The 21,967-nt window shown below is 44.1% G+C and overlaps 1 protein-coding gene across 2 annotated transcripts in view; it reads left to right on the top strand.

Annotated features, from left to right (window-relative positions):
• The window catches only part of ptchd1 (patched domain containing 1), a 141,308-nt gene that overhangs the window by 8,352 nt on the left and 110,989 nt on the right, over nt 1-21,967 (top strand). For both annotated transcript variants that reach the window (XR_008760106.1, XM_055928143.1), the window contains exons 3-4: nt 7,483-7,584; nt 21,295-21,409. Coding sequence is in view for 1 of the 2 variants with exons in the window: in XM_055928143.1 (XP_055784118.1) it covers nt 7,483-7,584; nt 21,295-21,409 (217 nt within the window). In the remaining variant the exon portion in view is untranslated. The remainder of the gene's footprint in view (nt 1-7,482; nt 7,585-21,294; nt 21,410-21,967) is intronic.

Raw genomic sequence — 21,967 nt, forward strand, 5'->3', positions numbered from 1 at the left:
AGGCCTGTAGCAGACTCCTAAATGATGACATGTTGATTGGTCCAGGCCTGTAGCAGACTCCTAAATGATGACATGTTGATTGGTCCAGGCCTGTAGCAGACTCCTCCATGATGACATGTTGATTGGTCCAGGCCTGTAGCAGACTCCTAAATGATGACATGTTGATTGGTCCAGGCCTGTAGCAGACTCCTCCATGATGACATGTTGATTGGTGCAGGCCTGTAGCAGACTCCTCCATGATGACATGTTGATTGGTGCAGGCCTGTAGCAGACTCCTCCATGATGACATGTTGATTGGTCCAGGCCTGTAGCAGACTCCTCCATGATGACATGTTGATTGGTCCAGGCCTGTAGCAGACTCCTAAATGATGACATGTTGATTGGTCCATTCCTGTAGCAGACTCCTAAATGATGACATGTTGATTGGTGCAGGCCTGTAGCAGACTCCTCCATGATGACATGTTGATTGGTGCAGGCCTGTAGCAGACTCCTAAATGATGACATGTTGATTGGTGCAGGTCTGTAGCAGACTCCTCCATGATGAAATGTTGATTGGTCCAGGCCTGTAACAGACTCCTCCATGATGAAATGTTGATTGGTCCAGGTCTGTAGCAGACTCCTAAATGATGACATGTTGATTGGTGCAGGCCTGTAGCAGACTCCTCCATGATGACATGTTGATTGGTCCAGGCCTGTAGCAGACTCCTAAATGATGACATGTTGATTGGTCCAGGCCTGTAACAGACTCCTCCATGATGACATGTTGATTGGTGCAGGCCTGTAGCAGACTCCTAAATGATGACATGTTGATTGGTCCAGGCCTGTAGCAGACTCCTAAATGATGACATGTTGATTGGTCCATTCCTGTAGCAGACTCCTAAATGATGACATGTTGATTGGTCCAGGCCTGTAACAGACTCCTCCATGATGACATGTTGATTGGTGCAGGCCTGTAGCAGACTCCTCCATGATGACATGTTGATTGGTGCAGGCCTGTAGCAGACTCCTAAATGATGACATGTTGATTGGTCCAGGCCTGTAGCAGACTCCTCCATGATGACATGTTGATTGGTGCAGGCCTGTAGCAGACTCCTCCATGATGACATGTTGATTGGTGCAGGCCTGTAGCAGACTTTTCCATGATGACATGTTGATTGGTGCAGGCCTGTAGCAGACTCCTAAATGATGACATGTTGATTGGTCCAGGCCTGTAGCAGACTCCTAAATGATGACATGTTGATTGGTGCAGGCCTGTAGCAGACTCCTCCATGATGACATGTTGATTGGTCCAGGCCTGTAGCAGACTCCTAAATGATGACATGTTGATTGGTCCAGGCCTGTAGCAGACTCCTCCATGATGACATGTTGATTGGTGCAGGCCTGTAGCAGACTCCTAAATGATGACATGTTGATTGGTCCAGGCCTGTAGCAGACTCCTCCCTGATGACATGTTGATTGGTCCAGGCCTGTAGCAGACTCCTCCATGATGACATGTTGATTGGTCCAGGCCTGTAGCAGACTCCTAAATGATGACATGTTGATTGGTGCAGGCCTGTAGCAGACTCCTCCATGATGACATGTTGATTGGTCCAGGTCTGTAGCAGACTCCTAAATGATGACATGTTGATTGGTGCAGGCCTGTAGCAGACTCCTCCATGATGACATGTTGATTGGTCCAGGCCTGTAGCAGACTCCTCCATGATGACATGTTGATTGGTGCAGGCCTGTAGCAGACTCCTCCATGATGACATGTTGATTGGTCCAGGCCTGTAGCAGACTCCTCCATGATGACATGTTGATTGGTCCAGGCCTGTAGCAGACTCCTAAATGATGACATGTTGATTAGTGCAGGCCTGTAGCAGACTCCTAAATGATGACATGTTGATTGGTCCAGGCCTGTAGCAGACTCCTAAATGATGACATGTTGATTGGTCCAGGCCTGTAGCAGACTCCTCCATGATGACATGTTGATTGGTCCAGGCCTGTAGCAGACTCCTCCATGATGACATGTTGATTGGTGCAGGCCTGTAGCAGACTCCTCCATGATGACATGTTGATTGGTGCAGGCCTGTAACAGACTCCTCCATGATGACATGTTGATTGGTCCAGGCCTGTAGCAGACTCCTCCATGATGACATGTTGATTGGTCCAGGCCTGTAGCAGACTCCTAAATGATGACATGTTGATTGGTGCAGGCCTGTAGCAGACTCCTAAATGATGACATGTTGATTGGTCCAGGCCTGTAGCAGACTCCTAAATGATGACATGTTGATTGGTGCAGGCCTGTAACAGACTCCTAAATGATGACATGTTGATTGGTCCAGGCCTGTAGCAGACTGCTAAATGATGACATGTTGATTGGTCCAGGCCTGTAGCAGACTCCTCCATGATGACATGTTGATTGGTGCAGGCCTGTAGCAGACTCCTCCATGATGACATGTTGATTGGTGCAGGCCTGTAGCAGACTCCTCCATGATGACATGTTGATTGGTCCAGGCCTGTAGCAGACTCCTAAATGATGACATGTTGATTGGTGCAGGCCTGTAGCAGACTCCTCCATGATGAAATGTTGATTGGTCCAGGTCTGTAGCAGACTCCTAAATGATGACATGTTGATTGGTCCAGGCCTGTAGCAGACTCCTCCATGATGACATGTTGATTGGTGCAGGCCTGTAACAGACTCCTAAATGATGACATGTTGATTGGTCCAGGCCTGTAGCAGACTCCTCCATGATGACATGTTGATTGGTGCAGGCCTGTAGCAGACTCCTCCATGATGACATGTTGATTGGTGCAGGCCTGTAGCAGACTCCTAAATGATGACATGTTGATTGGTCCAGGCCTGTAGCAGACTCCTCCATGATGACATGTTGATTGGTCCAGGCCTGTAGCAGACTCCTCCATGATGACATGTTGATTGGTCCAGGCCTGTAGCAGACTCCTAAATGATGACATGTTGATTGGTGCAGGCCTGTAGCAGACTCCTAAATGATGACATGTTGATTGGTCCAGGCCTGTAGCAGACTCCTAAATGATGACATGTTGATTGGTCCAGGCCTGTAGCAGACTCCTCCATGATGACATGTTGATTGGTCCAGGTCTGTAGCAGACTCCTCCATGATGACATGTTGATTGGTGCAGGCCTGTAGCAGACTCCTCCATGATGACATGTTGATTGGTGCAGGCCTGTAACAGACTCCTCCATGATGACATGTTGATTGGTGCAGGCCTGTAGCAGACTCTTCCATGATGACATGTTGATTGGTCCAGGTCTGTAGCAGACTCCTCCATGATGACATGTTGATTGGTCCAGGCCTGTAGCAGACTCCTCCATGATGACATGTTGATTGGTGCAGGCCTGTAGCAGACTCCTCCATGATGACATGTTGATTGGTCCAGGCCTGTAGCAGACTCCTAAATGATGACATGTTGATTGGTCCAGGCCTGTAGCAGACTCCTCCATGATGACATGTTGATTGGTGCAGGCCTGTAGCAGACTCCTAAATGATGACATGTTGATTGGTCCAGGCCTGTAGCAGACTCCTAAATGATGACATGTTGATTGGTCCAGGCCTGTAGCAGACTCCTCCATGATGACATGTTGATTGGTCCAGGCCTGTAGCAGACTCCTAAATGATGACATGTTGATTGGTGCAGGCCTGTAGCAGACTCCTCCATGATGACATGTTGATTGGTCCAGGTCTGTAGCAGACTCCTAAATGATGACATGTTGATTGGTGCAGGCCTGTAGCAGACTCCTCCATGATGACATGTTGATTGGTCCAGGCCTGTAGCAGACTCCTCCATGATGACATGTTGATTGGTGCAGGCCTGTAGCAGACTCCTCCATGATGACATGTTGATTGGTGCAGGCCTGTAGCAGACTCCTAAATGATGACATGTTGATTGGTCCAGGCCTGTAGCAGACTCCTCCATGATGACATGTTGATTGGTCCAGGCCTGTAGCAGACTCCTAAATGATGACATGTTGATTGGTCCAGGCCTGTAGCAGACTCCTAAATGATGACATGTTGATTGGTCCAGGCCTGTAGCAGACTCCTAAATGATGACATGTTGATTGGTGCAGGCCTGTAGCAGACTCCTCCATGATGACATGTTGATTGGTCCAGGCCTGTAGCAGACTCCTCCATGATGACATGTTGATTGGTCCAGGCCTGTAGCAGACTCCTAAATGATGACATGTTGATTGGTGCAGGCCTGTAGCAGACTCCTAAATGATGACATGTTGATTGGTCCAGGCCTGTAGCAGACTCCTAAATGATGACATGTTGATTGGTCCAGGCCTGTAGCAGACTCCTCCATGATGACATGTTGATTGGTCCAGGCCTGTAGCAGACTCCTCCATGATGACATGTTGATTGGTGCAGGCCTGTAGCAGACTCCTCCATGATGACATGTTGATTGGTGCAGGCCTGTAACAGACTCCTCCATGATGACATGTTGATTGGTCCAGGCCTGTAGCAGACTCCTCCATGATGACATGTTGATTGGTCCAGGCCTGTAGCAGACTCCTCCATGATGACATGTTGATTGGTCCAGGCCTGTAACAGACTCCTCCATGATGACATGTTGATTGGTCCAGGCCTGTAGCAGACTCCTCCATGATGACATGTTGATTGGTCCAGGCCTGTAGCAGACTCCTAAATGATGACATGTTGATTGGTGCAGGCCTGTAGCAGACTCCTCCATGATGACATGTTGATTGGTCCAGGCCTGTAGCAGACTCCTAAATGATGACATGTTGATTGGTCCAGGCCTGTAGCAGACTCCTAAATGATGACATGTTGATTGGTGCAGGCCTGTAGCAGACTCCTCCATGATGACATGTTGATTGGTGCAGGCATGTAGCAGACTCCTAAATGATGACATGTTGATTGGTGCAGGCCTGTAGCAGACTCCTAAATGATGACATGTTGATTGGTGCAGGCCTGTAGCAGACTCCTCCATGATGACATGTTGATTGGTCCAGGCCTGTAGCAGACTCCTCCATGATGACATGTTGATTGGTGCAGGCCTGTAGCAGACTCCTAAATGATGACATGTTGATTGGTGCAGGCCTGTAGCAGACTCCTCCATGATGACATGTTGATTGGTGCAGGCCTGTAGCAGACTCCTAAATGATGACATGTTGATTGGTCCAGGTCTGTAGCAGACTCCTAAATGATGACATGTTGATTGGTGCAGGCCTGTAGCAGACTCCTCCATGATGACATGTTGATTGGTCCAGGCCTGTAGCAGACTCCTCCATGATGACATGTTGATTGGTGCAGGCCTGTAGCAGACTCCTCCATGATGACATGTTGATTGGTCCAGGCCTGTAGCAGACTCCTCCATGATGACATGTTGATTGGTGCAGGCCTGTAGCAGACTCCTCCATGATGACATGTTGATTGGTGCAGGCCTGTAGCAGACTCCTAAATGATGACATGTTGATTGGTCCAGGCCTGTAGCAGACTCCTCCATGATGACATGTTGATTGGTCCAGGCCTGTAGCAGACTCCTCCATGATGACATGTTGATTGGTCCAGGCCTGTAGCAGACTCCTAAATGATGACATGTTGATTGGTGCAGGCCTGTAGCAGACTCCTAAATGATGACATGTTGATTGGTCCAGGCCTGTAGCAGACTCCTAAAGGATGACATGTTGATTGGTCCAGGCCTGTAGCAGACTCCTCCATGATGACATGTTGATTGGTCCAGGCCTGTAGCAGACTCCTCCATGATGACATGTTGATTGGTGCAGGCCTGTAGCAGACTCCTCCATGATGACATGTTGATTGGTGCAGGCCTGTAACAGACTCCTCCATGATGACATGTTGATTGGTCCAGGCCTGTAGCAGACTCCTCCATGATGACATGTTGATTGGTCCAGGCCTGTAGCAGACTCCTAAATGATGACATGTTGATTGGTGCAGGCCTGTAGCAGACTCCTAAATGATGACATGTTGATTGGTGCAGGCCTGTAGCAGACTCCTAAATGATGACATGTTGATTGGTCCAGGCCTGTAGCAGACTCCTAAATGATGACATGTTGATTGGTGCAGGCCTGTAGCAGACTCCTCCATGATGACATGTTGATTGGTGCAGGCATGTAGCAGACTCCTAAATGATGACATGTTGATTGGTGCAGGCCTGTAGCAGACTCCTAAATGATGACATGTTGATTGGTGCAGGCCTGTAGCAGACTCCTCCATGATGACATGTTGATTGGTCCAGGCCTGTAGCAGACTCCTCCATGATGACATGTTGATTGGTGCAGGCCTGTAGCAGACTCCTAAATGATGACATGTTGATTGGTCCAGGCCTGTAGCAGACTGCTAAATGATGACATGTTGATTGGTGCAGGCCTGTAGCAGACTCCTAAATGATGACATGTTGATTGGTGCAGGCCTGTAGCAGACTCCTCCATGATGACATGTTGATTGGTGCAGGCCTGTAGCAGACTCCTAAATGATGACATGTTGATTGGTGCAGGCCTGTAGCAGACTCCTAAATGATGACATGTTGATTGGTCCAGGCCTGTAGCAGACTCCTAAATGATGACATGTTGATTGGTGCAGGCCTGTAGCAGACTCCTAAATGATGACATGTTGATTGGTGCAGGCCTGTAGCAGACTCCTCCATGATGACATGTTGATTGGTGCAGGCCTGTAGCAGACTCCTAAATGATGACATGTTGATTGGTCCAGGCCTGTAGCAGACTGCTAAATGATGACATGTTGATTGGTGCAGGCCTGTAGCAGACTCCTAAATGATGACATGTTGATTGGTGCAGGCCTGTAGCAGACTCCTCCATGATGACATGTTGATTGGTGCAGGCCTGTAGCAGACTCCTAAATGATGACATGTTGATTGGTGCAGGCCTGTAGCAGACTCCTCCATGATGACATGTTGATTGGTCCAGGCCTGTAACAGACTCCTCCATGATGACATGTTGATTGGTCCAGGCCTGTAACAGACTCCTCCATGATGACATGTTGATTGGTCCAGGCCTGTAACAGACTCCTCCATGATGACATGTTGATTGGTGCAGGCCTGTAGCAGACTCCTAAATGATGACATGTTGATTGGTGCAGGCCTGTAGCAGACTCCTCCATGATGACATGTTGATTGGTGCAGGCCTGTAGCAGACTCCTAAATGATGACATGTTGATTGGTCCAGGCCTGTAGCAGACTCCTAAATGATGACATGTTGATTGGTGCAGGCCTGTAGCAGACTCCTCCATGATGACATGTTGATTGGTCCAGGCCTGTAGCAGACTCCTCCATGATGACATGTTGATTGGTGCAGGCCTGTAGCAGACTCCTCCATGATGACATGTTGATTGGTCCAGGCCTGTAGCAGACTCCTAAATGATGACATGTTGATTGGTCCAGGCCTGTAGCAGACTCCTCCATGATGACATGTTGCAGAAAGTTATTCTGCTACTGTGTGTTTATGTTTGCGCGCGTGTGTTTTAGTCGGTACAGAGTGGAAGGTAACGTGGAGTCCCTCCTGGTTCCTAAACACAGTCTGGCGAAGATAGAAGGAAACCTGGTGGACTCACTGTTTCCTGTCAACAGGTCTGTTATCTACTATTACTGTCTAATAGCTCTGTCTCTACTAGTATCTACTATTATCTACCGGTATCTACTATTTCTGTCTAATAGCTCTGTCTCTACTATTATCTACTATTATCTACATATCTACTAGTATCTACTATATCTACTATTACTGTCTAATATATCTGCCTCTACTATTATCTACATATCTACATATCTACTATTATCTACTATTATCTACATATCTACTAGTATCTACTATTATCTACTATTATATACATATCTACATATCTACTAGTATCTACTATTATCTACTATTATCTACATATCTACTAGTATCTACTATTATCTACTATTACTGTCTAATATCTCTGCCTCTACTACTATCTACTAGTATCTACTATTATCTACTATTGTCTACATATCTACTATTATCTACTAGTATCTACTATTATCTACTATTACTGTCTAATATCTCTGCCTCTACTATTATCTACTAGTATCTACTATTATCTACTATTATCTACATATCTACTAGTATCTACTATTATCTACTATTATCTACATATCTACTAGTATCTACTATTATCTACTATTACTGTCTAATATCTCTGCCTCTACTATTATCTACTAGTATCTACTATTATTTACTATTATCTACTATTACTGTCTAATATCTCTGTCTCTACTATTATCTACATATCTACTAGTATCTACTAATATCTACTATTACTGTCTAATATCTCTGTCTCTACTATTATCTACTATTATCTACTATTATCTACTATTACTGTCTAATATATCTGCCTCTACTATTATCTACTAGTATCTACTATTATCTACTATTACTGTCTAATATCTCTGCATCTACTATTATCTACATATCTACTAGTATCTACTATTATCTACTATTACTGTCTAATATCTCTGCCTCTACTATTATCTACATATCTACTAGTATCTACTATTATCTACTATTACTGTCTAATATCTCTGCATCTACTATTATCTACATATCTACTAGTATCTACTATTATCTACTATTACTGTCTAATATCTCTGCCTCTACTATTATCTACTATTATCTACATATCTACATATCTACTAGTATCTACTATTATCTACTATTATCTACATATCTACTAGTATCTACTATTATCTACTATTATCTACATATCTACTAGTATCTACTATTATCTACTATTATCTACTAGTATCTACTATTATCTACTATTACTGTCTAATATCTCTTATCTACTATTATCTACTAGTATCTACTATTATCTACTAGTATCTACTATTATTTACTATTATCTACTATTACTGTCTAATATCTCTGCCTCTACTATTATCTACTATTATCTACATATCTACATATCTACTATTATCTACTATTATCTACTATTATCTACATATCTACTAGTATCTACTATTATCTACTATTATCTACTAGTATCTACTATTATCTACTATTACTGTCTAATATCTCTGCCTCTACTATTATCTACTAGTATCTACTATTATTTACTATGATCTACTATTACTGTCTAATATCTCTGCCTCTACTATTATCTACTAGTATCTACTAGTATCTACTAATATCTACTATTACTGTCTAATATATCTGCCTCTACTATTATCTACTAGTATCTACTAGTATCTACTATTGTCTACTATTACTGTCTAATATCTCTGTCTCTACTATTATCTACTTATCTACATATCTACTAGTATCTACTATTATCTACTATTACTGTCTAATATCTCTGTCTCTACTATTATCTACTTATCTACATATCTACTAGTATCTACTATTATCTACTATTACTGTCTAATATCTCTGTCTCTACTATTTTCTACATATCTACATATCTACTAGTATCTACTTTTATCTACTATTACTGTCTAATATCTCTGCCTCTACTATTATCTACTAGTATCTACATATCTACTATTATCTACTATTACTGTCTAATAGCTGTGACTCTACTAGTATCTACTATTATCTACTATTATCTACTATTATCTACTATTACTGTCTAATGTCTCTGTCTCTACTGTTATCTACATATCTACTAGTATCTACTATTATCTATTATTATCTACTGTTAGTCTAATATCTCTGTCTCTACTATTATCTGCTATTATCTATTATTATCTACTATTACTGTCTAATAGCTGTGACTCTACTAGTATCTACTATTATATACTATTAGTCTGATATCTCTGTCTCTACTATTATCTGCATATTATACACATTATCTAGTATGATATACATTTTAGCTACATATTTTCTACTATCATCTACATATTATTAACTATTACAGGGCATTCAGAGTGTTCAGACCCCTTCACTTTTTCCACATTACAGCCTTATTCTAAAATGGATTAAATATTTTTTTCACTCATCAATCTACACACAATAGCCCATAATGACAAACATTTTGCAAATGTATTAAAAAGAAAAAACGGAAATATTACATTTACATAAGTATTCAGACCCTTTACTCCTTTGGCAGCGATTACAGCCTTGAGTCTTCTTGGGTTTGACACTACAAGCTTGGCTCACCTGTATTTGGGGAGTTTCTCCCATTCTTCTCTGCAGATCCTCTCAAGCTCTGTCAGGTTGGATGGGGAGCGTCACTGCATAGCTATTTTCAGGTCTCTCCAGAGATGTTCGATCATGTTCAAGTCCGGGCTCTGGCTGGTCCACTCAAGGACATTCAGAGACTTGTCTCAAAGTCACTCCTGCGTTGTCTTGGCTATGTGCTTAGGGTTGTTGTCCTGTTGGAAGGTGAACCTTCGACACAGTCTGAGGTCCTGTGCGCTCTGGAGCAGGTTTTCATCAAGGATCTCTCTGTACTTTGCTCTTTTCATCTTTCCCTTGATCCCGACTATTCTCCCAGTGTATTTATCCCTGTGTTTCCTGTCTCTCTGTGCCAGTGTATTTATCCCTGTGTTTCCTGTCTCTCTGTACCAGTGTATTTATCCCTGTGTTTCCTGTCTCTTTGTACCAGTGTATTTATCCCTGTGTTTCCTGTCTCTCTGTACCAGTGTATTTATCCCTGTGTTTCCTGTCTCTCTGTACCAGTGTATTTATCCCTGTGTTTCCTGTCTCTCTGTACCAGTGTATTTATCCCTATGTTTCCTGTCTCTCTATACCAGTGTATTTATCCCTGTGTTTCCTGTCTCTCTGTACCAGTGTATTTATCCCTGTGTTTCCTGTCTCTCTGTGCCAGTGTATTTATCCCTGTGTTTCCTGTCTCTCTGTACCAGTGTATTTATCCCTGTGTTTCCTGTCTCTCTGTACCAGTGTATTTATCCCTGTGTTTCCTGTCTCTCTGTGCCAGTGTATTTATCCCTGTGTTTCCTGTCTCTCTGTACCAGTGTATTTATCCCTGTGTTTCCTGTCTCTCTGTACCAGTGTATTTATCCCTGTGTTTCCTGTCTCTCTGTACCAGTGTATTTATCCCTGTGTTTCCTGTCTCTCTGTACCAGTGTATTTATCCCTGTGTTTCCTGTCTCTCTGTACCAGTGTATTTATCCCTGTGTTTCCTGTCTCTTTGTACCAGTGTATTTATCCCTGTGTTTCCTGTCTCTCTGTACCAGTGTATTTATCCCTGTGTTTCCTGTCTCTCTGTACCAGTGTATTTATCCCTGTGTTTCCTGTCTCTCTGTACCAGTGTATTTATCCCTGTGTTTCCTGTCTCTCTGTACCAGTGTATTTATCCCTGTGTTTCCTGTCTCTCTGTGCCAGTGTATTTATCCCTGTGTTTCCTGTCTCTCTGTGCCAGTGTATTTATCCCTGTGTTTCCTGTCTCTCTGTACCAGTGTATTTATCCCTGTGTTTCCTGTCTCTCTGTGCCAGTGTATTTATCCCTGTGTTTCCTGTCTCTCTGTACCAGTGTATTTATCCCTGTGTTTCCTGTCTCTCTGTACCAGTGTATTTATCCCTATGTTTCCTGTCTCTCTATACCAGTGTATTTATCCCTGTGTTTCCTGTCTCTCTGTACCAGTGTATTTATCCCTGTGTTTCCTGTCTCTCTGTACCAGTGTATTTCTCCCTGTGTTTCCTGTCTCTCTGTACCAGTGTATTTATCCCTGTGTTTCCTGTCTCTCTGTACCAGTGTATTTATCCCTGTGTTTCCTGTCTCTCTGTACCAGTGTATTTATCCCTGTGTTTCCTGTCTCTCTGTACCAGTGTATTTATCCCTGTGTTTCCTGTCTCTTTGTACCAGTGTATTTATCCCTGTGTTTCCTGTCTCTCTGTACCAGTGTATTTATCCCTGTGTTTCCTGTCTCTCTGTACCAGTGTATTTATCCCTGTGTTTCCTGTCTCTCTGTACCAGTGTATTTATCCCTGTGTTTCCTGTCTCTCTGTACCAGTGTATTTATCCCTGTGTTTCCTGTCTCTCTGTGCCAGTGTATTTATCCCTGTGTTTCCTGTCTCTCTGTGCCAGTGTATTTATCCCTGTGTTTCCTGTCTCTCTGTACCAGTGTATTTATCCCTGTGTTTCCTGTCTCTCTGTGCCAGTGTATTTATCCCTGTGTTTCCTGTCTCTCTGTACCAGTGTATTTATCCCTGTGTTTCCTGTCTCTCTGTACCAGTGTATTTATCCCTATGTTTCCTGTCTCTCTATACCAGTGTATTTATCCCTGTGTTTCCTGTCTCTCTGTACCAGTGTATTTATCCCTGTGTTTCCTGTCTCTCTGTACCAGTGTATTTATCCCTGTGTTTCCTGTCTCTCTGTGCCAGTGTATTTATCCCTGTGTTTCCTGTCTCTCTGTACCAGTGTATTTATCCCTATGTTTCCTGTCTCTCTATACCAGTGTATTTATCCCTGTGTTTCCTGTCTCACTGTACCAGTGTATTTATCCCTGTGTTTCCTGTCTCTCTGTACCAGTGTATTTATCCCTGTGTTTCCTGTCTCTCTGTACCAGTGTATTTATCTTTGTGTTTCCTGTCTCTCTGTCCTAGTGTATTTATCTCTGTGTTTCCTCTCTCTCTGTGCCAGTGTATTTATCCCTGTGTTTCCTGTCTCTCTGTCCCAGTGTATTTATCCCTGTGTTTCCTGTCTCTCTGTCCCAGTGTATTTATCTCTGTGTTTCCTGTCTCTCTGTCCCAGTGTATTTATCCCTGTGTTTCCTTTCTCTCTGTACCAGTGTATTTATCCCTGTGTTTCCTGTCTCTCTGTACCAGTGTATTTATCCCTGTGTTTCCTGTCTCTCTGTACCAGTGTATTTATCTCTGTGTTTCCTGTCTCTCTGTCCCAGTGTATTTATCCCTGTGTTTCCTTTCTCTCTGTACCAGTGTATTTATCCCTGTGTTTCCTGTCTCTCTGTGCCAGTGTATTTCTCCCTGTGTTTCCTGTCTCTCTGTACCAGTGTATTTCTCCCTGTGTTTCCTGTCTCTCTGTACCAGTGTATTTATCCCTGTGTTTCCTGTCTCTCTCTACCAGTGTATTTATCCCTGTGTTTCCTGTCTCTCTGTACCAGTGTATTTATCCCTGTGTTTCCTGTCTCTCTGTACCAGTGTATTTATCCCTGTGTTTCCTGTCTCTTTGTACCAGTGTATTTATCCCTGTGTTTCCTGTCTCTTTGTACCAGTGTATTTATCCCTGTGTTTCCTGTCTCTCTGTACCAGTGTATTTATCCCTGTGTTTCCTGTCTCTCTATCCCAGTGTATTTATCTGGTAGTCTGTTAGTGCTCCAGTTCCAGCAACATCAAACTGTTTTAGAGACTGACAGACAGGGTCTGGTAGTGCTCCAGTCCCAACAACATCAAACTGTTTTAGAGACTGACAGACAGGGTCTGGTAGTGCTCCAGTCCCAACAACATCAAACTGTTTTAGAGACTGACAGACATGGTCTGGTAGTGCTCCAGTCCCAACAACATCAAACTGTTTTAGAGACTGACAGACAGGGTCTGGTAGTGCTCCAGTCCCAACAACATCAAACTGTTTTAGAGACTGACAGACAGGGTCTGGTAGTGCTCCAGTCCCAGCAACATCTGTTTTAGAGACTGACAGACAGGGTCTGGTAGTGCTCCAGTCCCAGCAACATCAAACTGTTTTAAAGACTGACAGACAGGGTCTGGTAGTGCTCCAGTCCCAGCAACATCAAACTGTTTTAGAGACTGACAGACAGGGTCTGTTAGGGCTCCAGTCCCAACAACATCAAACTGTTTTAGAGACTGACAGACAGGGTCTGGTAGTGCTCCAGTCCCAGCAACATCAAACTGTTTTAGAGACTGACAGACAGGGTCTGGTAGTGCTCCAGTCCCAGCAACATCAAACTGTTTTAGAGACTGACAGACAGGGTCTGGTAGTGCTCCAGTCCCAACAACATCAAACTGTTTTAGAGACTGACAGACAGGGTCTGGTAGTGCTCCAGTCCCAGCAACATCAAACTGTTTTAGAGACTGACAGACAGGGTCTGGTAGTGCTCCAGTCCCAGCAACATCAAACTGTTTTAGAGACTGACAGACAGGGTCTGGTAGTGCTCCAGTCCCAGCAACATCAAACTGTTTTAGAGACTGACAGACAGGGTCTGGTAGTGCTCCAGTCCCAGCTACATCAAACTGTTTTACAGACTGACAGACAGGGTCTGGTAGTGCTCCAGTCCCAGCAACATCAAACTGTTTTAGAGACTGACAGACAGGGTCTGGTAGGGCTCCAGTCCCAACAACATCAAACTGTTTTAGAGACTGACAGACAGGGTCTGGTAGTGCTCCAGTCCCAGCAACATCAAACTGTTTTAGAGACTGACAGACAGGGTCTGGTGGTGCTCCAGTCCTCCCTGTCAGAATAACCAACATAGGACTTGAAAACTATTTACATTCCTTTAGGAATGGCACTACGGTTATTGTGAGTAACCTAATTTATGTCCCTATAACGCCGCCTTCTAGTGAGTTTATACAAACTGTCATCTCCTACAATTAGATAGATTGAAGACCGTCAGAAAAAGTGGTTGTAACATTAATAATTGTGTTGTTATTTGATTGGTTACCTCAATCCAGACGGGTTAGGGTTAGGACCTGGTTATTACCAAGGCTCTTTCTATTGTCATATCCTCTATTGTTGATGTTGCTTTATTGGATCACCTCTATGTATTTCATACTACCTTGTTGCCCATAGCACAGGGTAATACAGAACGCATTATATTTAAACATTATCTTACCCCTGAAGTTGCTACAGATTTTATTGAGTGTGTGAACAATACTCCACCACCTATTCTGCCTTCCTCTTGTGGTGACTTAGTTGATCACTTTAATAGCTAATGAAGGACAACCATTGATGCCATAGTTGAAAAAGGCCACATCCAAACAGAGAGCTCTGTTTGGGGAACTAATGAATTAGGAAACTAATCAATTAAAGAGAAATTGCAGAAAGAAAGAGCAGAAGTGGACGAAGTCAAAGTTGCAGATCCATTATGATATTCTGAGAGAGCAATTTGGCATATATAACAAGGCAATTAGAAATGCCAGACAGTCTTATTTTTCTAGCTTGATCAATAATAATCAGAATTATTAGAGAGTGCTCTTCTCGACCGTTGATGGCCTGATAAATCCTACGCCCTCAAACCTATGTGAACTTTCCTTCACATCTAAATGTGATGAGTTTGCGGTATATTTCAGAGATAAAATAACCAACATTAGGCTGGGTCTCAGACAAGTAAGACCTGATGAGAAGTTTGATGATTATGTGCCCTAGCTTACCACGCTGTAACGGCTGTCGTCGGTGGAAGAAGGTGAGGACCAACGTGATAAGTGTTCATGATATTTAATAATAATCCACAACTGAACACTGAATAACAAAAAAACCAAAGAAACAACCGAAACAGTTCTGTCTGGTGCAGACACACAAAGACTGAAAATAACCACAAAACCCAACAGAAAACAGCTGCCTCTGATTGAGAACCATATCAGGCCAAACACAGAAATAGAACATCATAGAAAAACTAACATAGACAACCCACCCAACTCACGCCCTGACCATACTAAAACACTAAAACAAAAGACAAAACAAAGCAACTAAGGTCAGAACGTGACACACACAGAGGCATTATGGATTTATTTTCCCTGGTTGACACAGACTCAAGAAATTAATATCACAACTTCTACCTGCCTTCTAGATCCTATCCCCACCACCTTCTTCAAAATATTAATTGCATATCTGAAGAAATGCAAGCTATTGATAATCTCTCCCTGTTCACAGGCACTTTCCCCACTGCACTAAAAACTGTTATGTGAAACCCCTTCTGGGGAAACGGCATCTAGATTCTTCAGCTCTTAGAAATTATCGATCAATCTCTAGTCTTCCATTCTTAAGCAAAATTCTGCAGCAATTGATGTTCAAACAGCTAAATCATTTAAGTGACAACTGTAAAAAAAAAAAATTCAATCTGTTTTTTGTGCCCACCACAACACAGAGACAGGCTTAGTTAAAGTGGTAAATGATCTTAGAGCCAACACAGATGCCAAACAGCTCTCTGTCCTTGTACTCTTAGATTTAAGTGCTGCATTCGACACTGTTCAAATAAAATAAAATGTATTTATAAAGCCCTTCGTACATCAGCTGATATCTCAAAGTGCTGTACAGAAACCCAGCCTAAAACCCCAAACAGCAAGCAATGCAGGTGTAGAAGCACGGTGGCTAGGAAAAACTCCCTAGAAAGGCCAGAACCTAGGAAGAAACCTAGAGAGGATCCAGGCTATGAGTACCTTGAGCGTAGCTGAGGTGCACCCGTGACCGGCTCGGAAGCCGGATTGCACAGCGGAGAAGGTTCGGTGGGATTCGAAATGGTCAGTGATCTGTTTATTAACTTGGCTTTCGAAGACTTTAGATAGGCAGGGCAGGATGGATATGGGTCTGTAACAGTTTGGGTCTAGGGAGTCACCCCCTTTGAAGAGGGGGATGACCGCTGCAGCTTTCCAATCTTTAGGGATCTCGGACGATACGAAAGAGAGGTTGAACAGGATGGTAATAGGGGTTGCAACAATGGCAGTGGATAATTTTAGAAAGAGAGGGTCCTGATTGTCTAGCCCAGCTGATTTGTACAGGTCCAGGTTTTGCAGCTCTTTCAGAACATCTACTGTCTGGATTTGGGTGAAGGAGAAGCTGGGGAGGCTTGGACGAGTAGCTGCGGGGGAGGCGGAGCTGTTGGCCGGGGTTGGAGTAGCCAGGAGGAAGGCATGGCCAGTCGTTGAGAAATGCTTATTGAAATGTTCAATTATCATGGATTTATCAGTGGTGACCGTGTTACCTAGCCTCAGTGCAGTGGGCAGCTGGGAGGAGGTGCTCTTGTTTTCCATGGACTTTACAGTGTCCCAAAACTTTTGTTAGAGCTACAGGACACGAATTTTTGCTTGAAAAAGCTAGCATTTGCTTTCCTGACTGACTGCGTATATTGGTTCCTGACTTCCCTGAACAGTTGCATATCGCGAGGACTATTCGATGCTATTGCAGTCCGCCACAGGATGTGGTTGTGCTGGTCAAGTGCAGTCAGGTCTGGTGTGAACCAAGGGCTATATCTGTTCTTAGTTCTGCATTTTTGAATGGGACATGCTTATCTAAGAGGGTGAGGAAATTACTTTTAAAGAATGACCAGGCATCCTCGACTGACGGGATGAGGTCAATATCCTTCTAGGATACCCGGGCCAGGTCGATTAGAAAGGCCTGCTCGCAGAAGTGTTTCAGGGAGCGTTTGACAGTGATGAGGGGTGGTCATTTGACCGCAGACCCATAGCGGATACAGGCAATGAGGCAGTGATCGCTGAGATCCTGGTTGAAGACAGCAGAGGTGTATTTGGAGGGCAAGTTGGTCAGGATGATATCTATGAGGGTGCCCATGTTTATGGATTTAGGGTTGTACCTGGTGGGTTCCTTGATGATTTGTGTGAGATTGAGGGCATCAAGCTTAGATTGTAGGACTGCCGGGGTGTTAAGCATATCCCAGTTTAGGTCACCTAACAGAACGAACTCTGAAGCTAGATGGGGAGCGATCAATTCACAGATGGTGTCCAGTGCACAGCTGGGAGCAGAAGGGGGTCTCGATAACAGGCGGCAACAGTGAGAGACTTATTTCTGGAGAGATTAATTTTTAAAATTAGAAGTTCGAACTGTTTGGGCATAGACCTGGAAAGTATGACAGAAATTTGCAGGCTATCTCTGCAGTAAATTGCAACTCCTCCCCTTTGGCAGTTCTATCTTGACGGAAAATATTGTAGTTGGGTTTGGAAATGTCAGAATTGTTGGTGGCCTGCCTAAGCCAGGATTCAGACACGGTGTGCTAAAGCAGTGAGTAAAACAAACTTAGGGAGGAGGCTTCTGATGTTAACGTGCATGAAACCAAGGCTTTTTCGATCACAGAAGTCAACAAATGAGGGTGCCTGGGGACACGCATGGGCCTGGGTTTACATCCACAGGAGGAGTAGGATGAGGGTACGGCTAAAGGCTATCAAAACTGGTCGCCTAGAGCGTTGGGGACAAAGAATAAAAGGAGCAGATTTCTGGGCGTGGTAGAATAGATTCAGGGCATAATGTGCAGACAGGGGTATGGTGGGGCACGGGTACAGCGGAGGTAAGCCCAGGCACTGAGTGATGATAAGAGAGGTTGTATCTCTGGATAAGCTGGTTATAATGGGTGAGGTCACCGCATGTGTGGGAGGTGGGACAAAGGAGGTATCAGAGGTATGATGAGTGGAACTAGAGGCTCCATTGTAAACTAAAACAATGATAACTAACCTAAACAACAGTATACAAGGCATATTGACATTAGAGAGAGGCATAAAGTAATCACAGGTGTTGATTTGGAGAGCTATCTAAGACAACAACGGGTAAGACAACAACAGCTAATCAGCTAAAACAATAACAGGTAAAATGGTGATGAATGGGCAGAGAGGGTCGGTTAACTACACACAGGGCCTGAGTTCGCGGCTGGGGCCGACAGATAAAAAAATAAAAAAACATAATAATTAAAATAATTAAATAAACATAATGGAGTATCGTGATTAATGGACAGTCCAGCGAGCATCAGCTATGTAGCCAAGTGATCATAGGGTCCAGGGGGCAGCAATAGATGGAACAGGGAATCCGCAGAGTAGTCGCTACTACGCTAGCACGCGGGCGACACATCGTTTAAAGTTAGTAGTTAAGTTAGTAGCTCGGGGCTAGTAGAAGCGTCTGCTCCGACGTCCGACGGAGGCCGGTTGAAGGCACAGCGGATGGAGTATTCGTCGGCAGACCAGTTGTGGTGGTGCGGCGGGGCGCCGTGTCGACTAAGGATCCAATTAGTTTGCTAGCCGGGAGATGCGCCTGGGTCACGGCTAACTGGTGCTAGCTTCGGGGCAAGGGAGTTAGCCACTATAGCCACTCGGTAGCCGTGGTGATCCGGTGCCAAGGTCCAGAGCTTACGGCAAGGATCCAGTGGAGTAGTGTGTTCTAGCCGTGTTTGGGTGGAGTCCGGGTGAACAACTGAGTAGGCCGGGAGGTGGGTCTCAGGGATAGCTTCGGTACTGGGTAACTCGGTGGGTGCTAGCTAGCTGGGAAGATCCGGAGTAGTGGTCCAGGGATTACGGCAGGAATCCGGCGTTGTAGTGGAGAGAGAGTCCGTTACTGGTAGGCTGGCGAGTATTATCCAAGCAAAAAAAATCTAAAATATTTTAAAAGGGGCTGGTACCTGTGCAGAAGGTAAAGGCCGCTAGCAGTGGCTAACAATGACTAAATAGCTTGTAACTGGTTAGCTTCTGATGGCTAGGTGGTTCTTGCTTTAAGGTATAAAAAATAATAGCGGTTCCGTATCACATTGGGTGAGGCAGATTACCGGAACGTATAATTGAACTAAAATGGAGAAGAGATTGAAATATATACAAAAAAGACGAAAAAGTACAAAAGTACACGAGAGGACGAACAAAACACGTCTGCACTGCTACGCCATCTTGGATCAACTTAGAGAAAATACATATCATGTGGCTTTCCACAAGGTTCGATTTTGGGTCCCGTAGTGATCAGTTTATATATGTTACCCCTTGGCAGTGTTATCAGGAAGCACAGCATTGATTTTCACTGTTACGCAGACGATACACAGCATTTCTGTGTCATCAGAGGATTTAGCTCCATGGATAAATGATTAGGTTGTATTTGTGATTTAAACACTTGGATGGCTCACAACTTCCTCCAGCTACATCAAGACAAGATCCAGGTACTTATTGTTGGAGTCAAAGCACAGAGAGAAATCTGGCCGCACATTTTAATGGGCAATAAAGATAAAACACCAGGTAAAAAGGTGTTAATTTAGATTATGAACTCCATTTTGAATCACATATTAGGAATGTGACCAAAATAGCTTTTTACCACCTGAGGAACATTTCTCTCTCAGGCTGATACAGAGAGACTCATTCATGCTTTTATTACAAGCAGGCTTGACTACTGTAATGCTCTCCTGTCTGGTCTACCCAAGAAAGCCATTGGTCAACTGCAGAACATACAGAATGCTGCAGGGTACTGACCAAGACCAGACAGAGAGCACACATTACACCGGTTTTAAGGTCTCTGCACTGGCAGCCTGTGAGTTTTAGAATTCATTTTAAGATTCTTCTATTGGTTTTTAAATCAATCCATGATTGTGCACTACATATCAGACATGCTTTTAAATTATGTACCCAATAGGTTCCTCAGGGCCTCTGGCACTGGCCTTATAACTATCCCAAAGCCTAGGACTAAGAGGCATGGAGAGACAGCCTTATAACTATCCCAAAGCCAAGGACCAAGAGGCATGGAGAGACAGCCTTTAGTTGCTATGCAGCCAGCCTCTGGAATAGTCTGCCAGAGATCCTGAGGGGTGCCAAGAGGCAGCCTTTAGTTGCTATGCAGCCAGCCTCTGGAATAGCCAGAGAACCTGAGGGGGCCGAAACTGTGGACATTTTAAAAATAGATATTTTAAATATTTTTAGCTTTGCTGTTCCTTAGGTTCTTTTTAGTCACTCAGTTATAATTGTTATTATTTATTTTTTTATCCTCTTGTGTTTGTTGTGTAGTAAATATTAACGTTTTTTTCCCCCCAATGTTTTTAAATTCGTTTTTCCCAGTGAAGCACATAGCAATGAATTCCATGTCTGAAATGTGCTGTACTAATACAACTTTATTTCCAAACACAAAAACTGGGAAAATAAACAAAAATCCAAAACACAGCAGAATAGAAAGTGGACAGTACCATGTGGGAGGAGACCTATGGGAGGAAACAATCCTTATTCTAATATACAGTGCATTTGGAAAGTATTCAGACCCCTTGCCAAGCCTGTAGCGTCATACCCAAGAAGACTGGAGGCTGTAATCGCTGCCAAAGGTGCTTCAACAAAGTACCGAGTAAAGGCTCTGAACAATTATGTAAATGGAATATTTCCCCCCACCCCAAAAAAATTTGCATTTCCAAAAATGTATAAATCCTGTTTTTGCTTTCTCATTATGGGGTATTGTGATGTCATTATGGGGTATTGTGATGTCATTATGGGGTATTGTGATGTCATTATGGGGTATTGTGATGTCATTATGGGGTATTGTGTGTAGATTGATGAGGGATAAAAAACGATTTAATCCATTTTAGAATAAGGCTGTAACATAATAAAATGTGGAAAAAGTCAAGGGGTCTGAATACTTTCCGAATGTACTGTAATATATATTTTAGTAATGGTGGACTAAAAGGTCTGTTTGTTTGTGTGTTTGTTGCCAACAGATCTAAACACACCCTGTACTCTGACCTGCAGACTCCAGGTCGTTACGGTCGTGTTATAGTCACCTCTAGGAGAGGCAGCATCCTGGACCCTCTACACACAGACCTGGTACTCAAGGTAACGCTGCGTGTGCGTGTGTGTGTGTGTGTTGGTCAGAGAATGAAATAGCGGCCTATTTTATGTTTGCTTAACACACTGCTCAGTGTAAAAAACGCACAGGGCCAGCCAGATGAGCAGCAGTCAGTCAGCCAGCCAGGCCAGCCAGATGAGCAGCAGTCAGTCAGCCAGCCAGGCCAGCCCGATGAGCAGCAGTCAGTCAGCCAGCCAGGCCAGCCCGATGAGCAGCAGTCAGTCAGTCAGCCAGGCCAGCCAGATGAGCAGCAGTCAGTCAGCCAGGCCAGCCCGATGAGCAGCAGTCAGTCAGCCAGGCCAGCCCGATGAGCAGCAGTCAGTCAGTCAGCCAGGCCAGCCAGATGAGCAGCAGTCAGTCAGCCAGGACAGCCCGATGAGCAGCAGTCAGTCAGCCAGGCCAGCCCGATGAGCAGCAGTCAGTCAGCCAGGCCAGCCCGATGAGCAGCAGTCAGTCAGTCAGCCAGGCCAGCCAGATGAGCAGCAGTCAGTCAGTCAGCCAGGCCAGGCAGTGTATATACAATCTGAACCAGTCACTCACTCAGT

Source organism: Salvelinus fontinalis, chromosome 7 (assembly GCF_029448725.1).
Source record: "Salvelinus fontinalis isolate EN_2023a chromosome 7, ASM2944872v1, whole genome shotgun sequence".
Classification (NCBI taxonomy): domain Eukaryota; kingdom Metazoa; phylum Chordata; class Actinopteri; order Salmoniformes; family Salmonidae; genus Salvelinus; species Salvelinus fontinalis.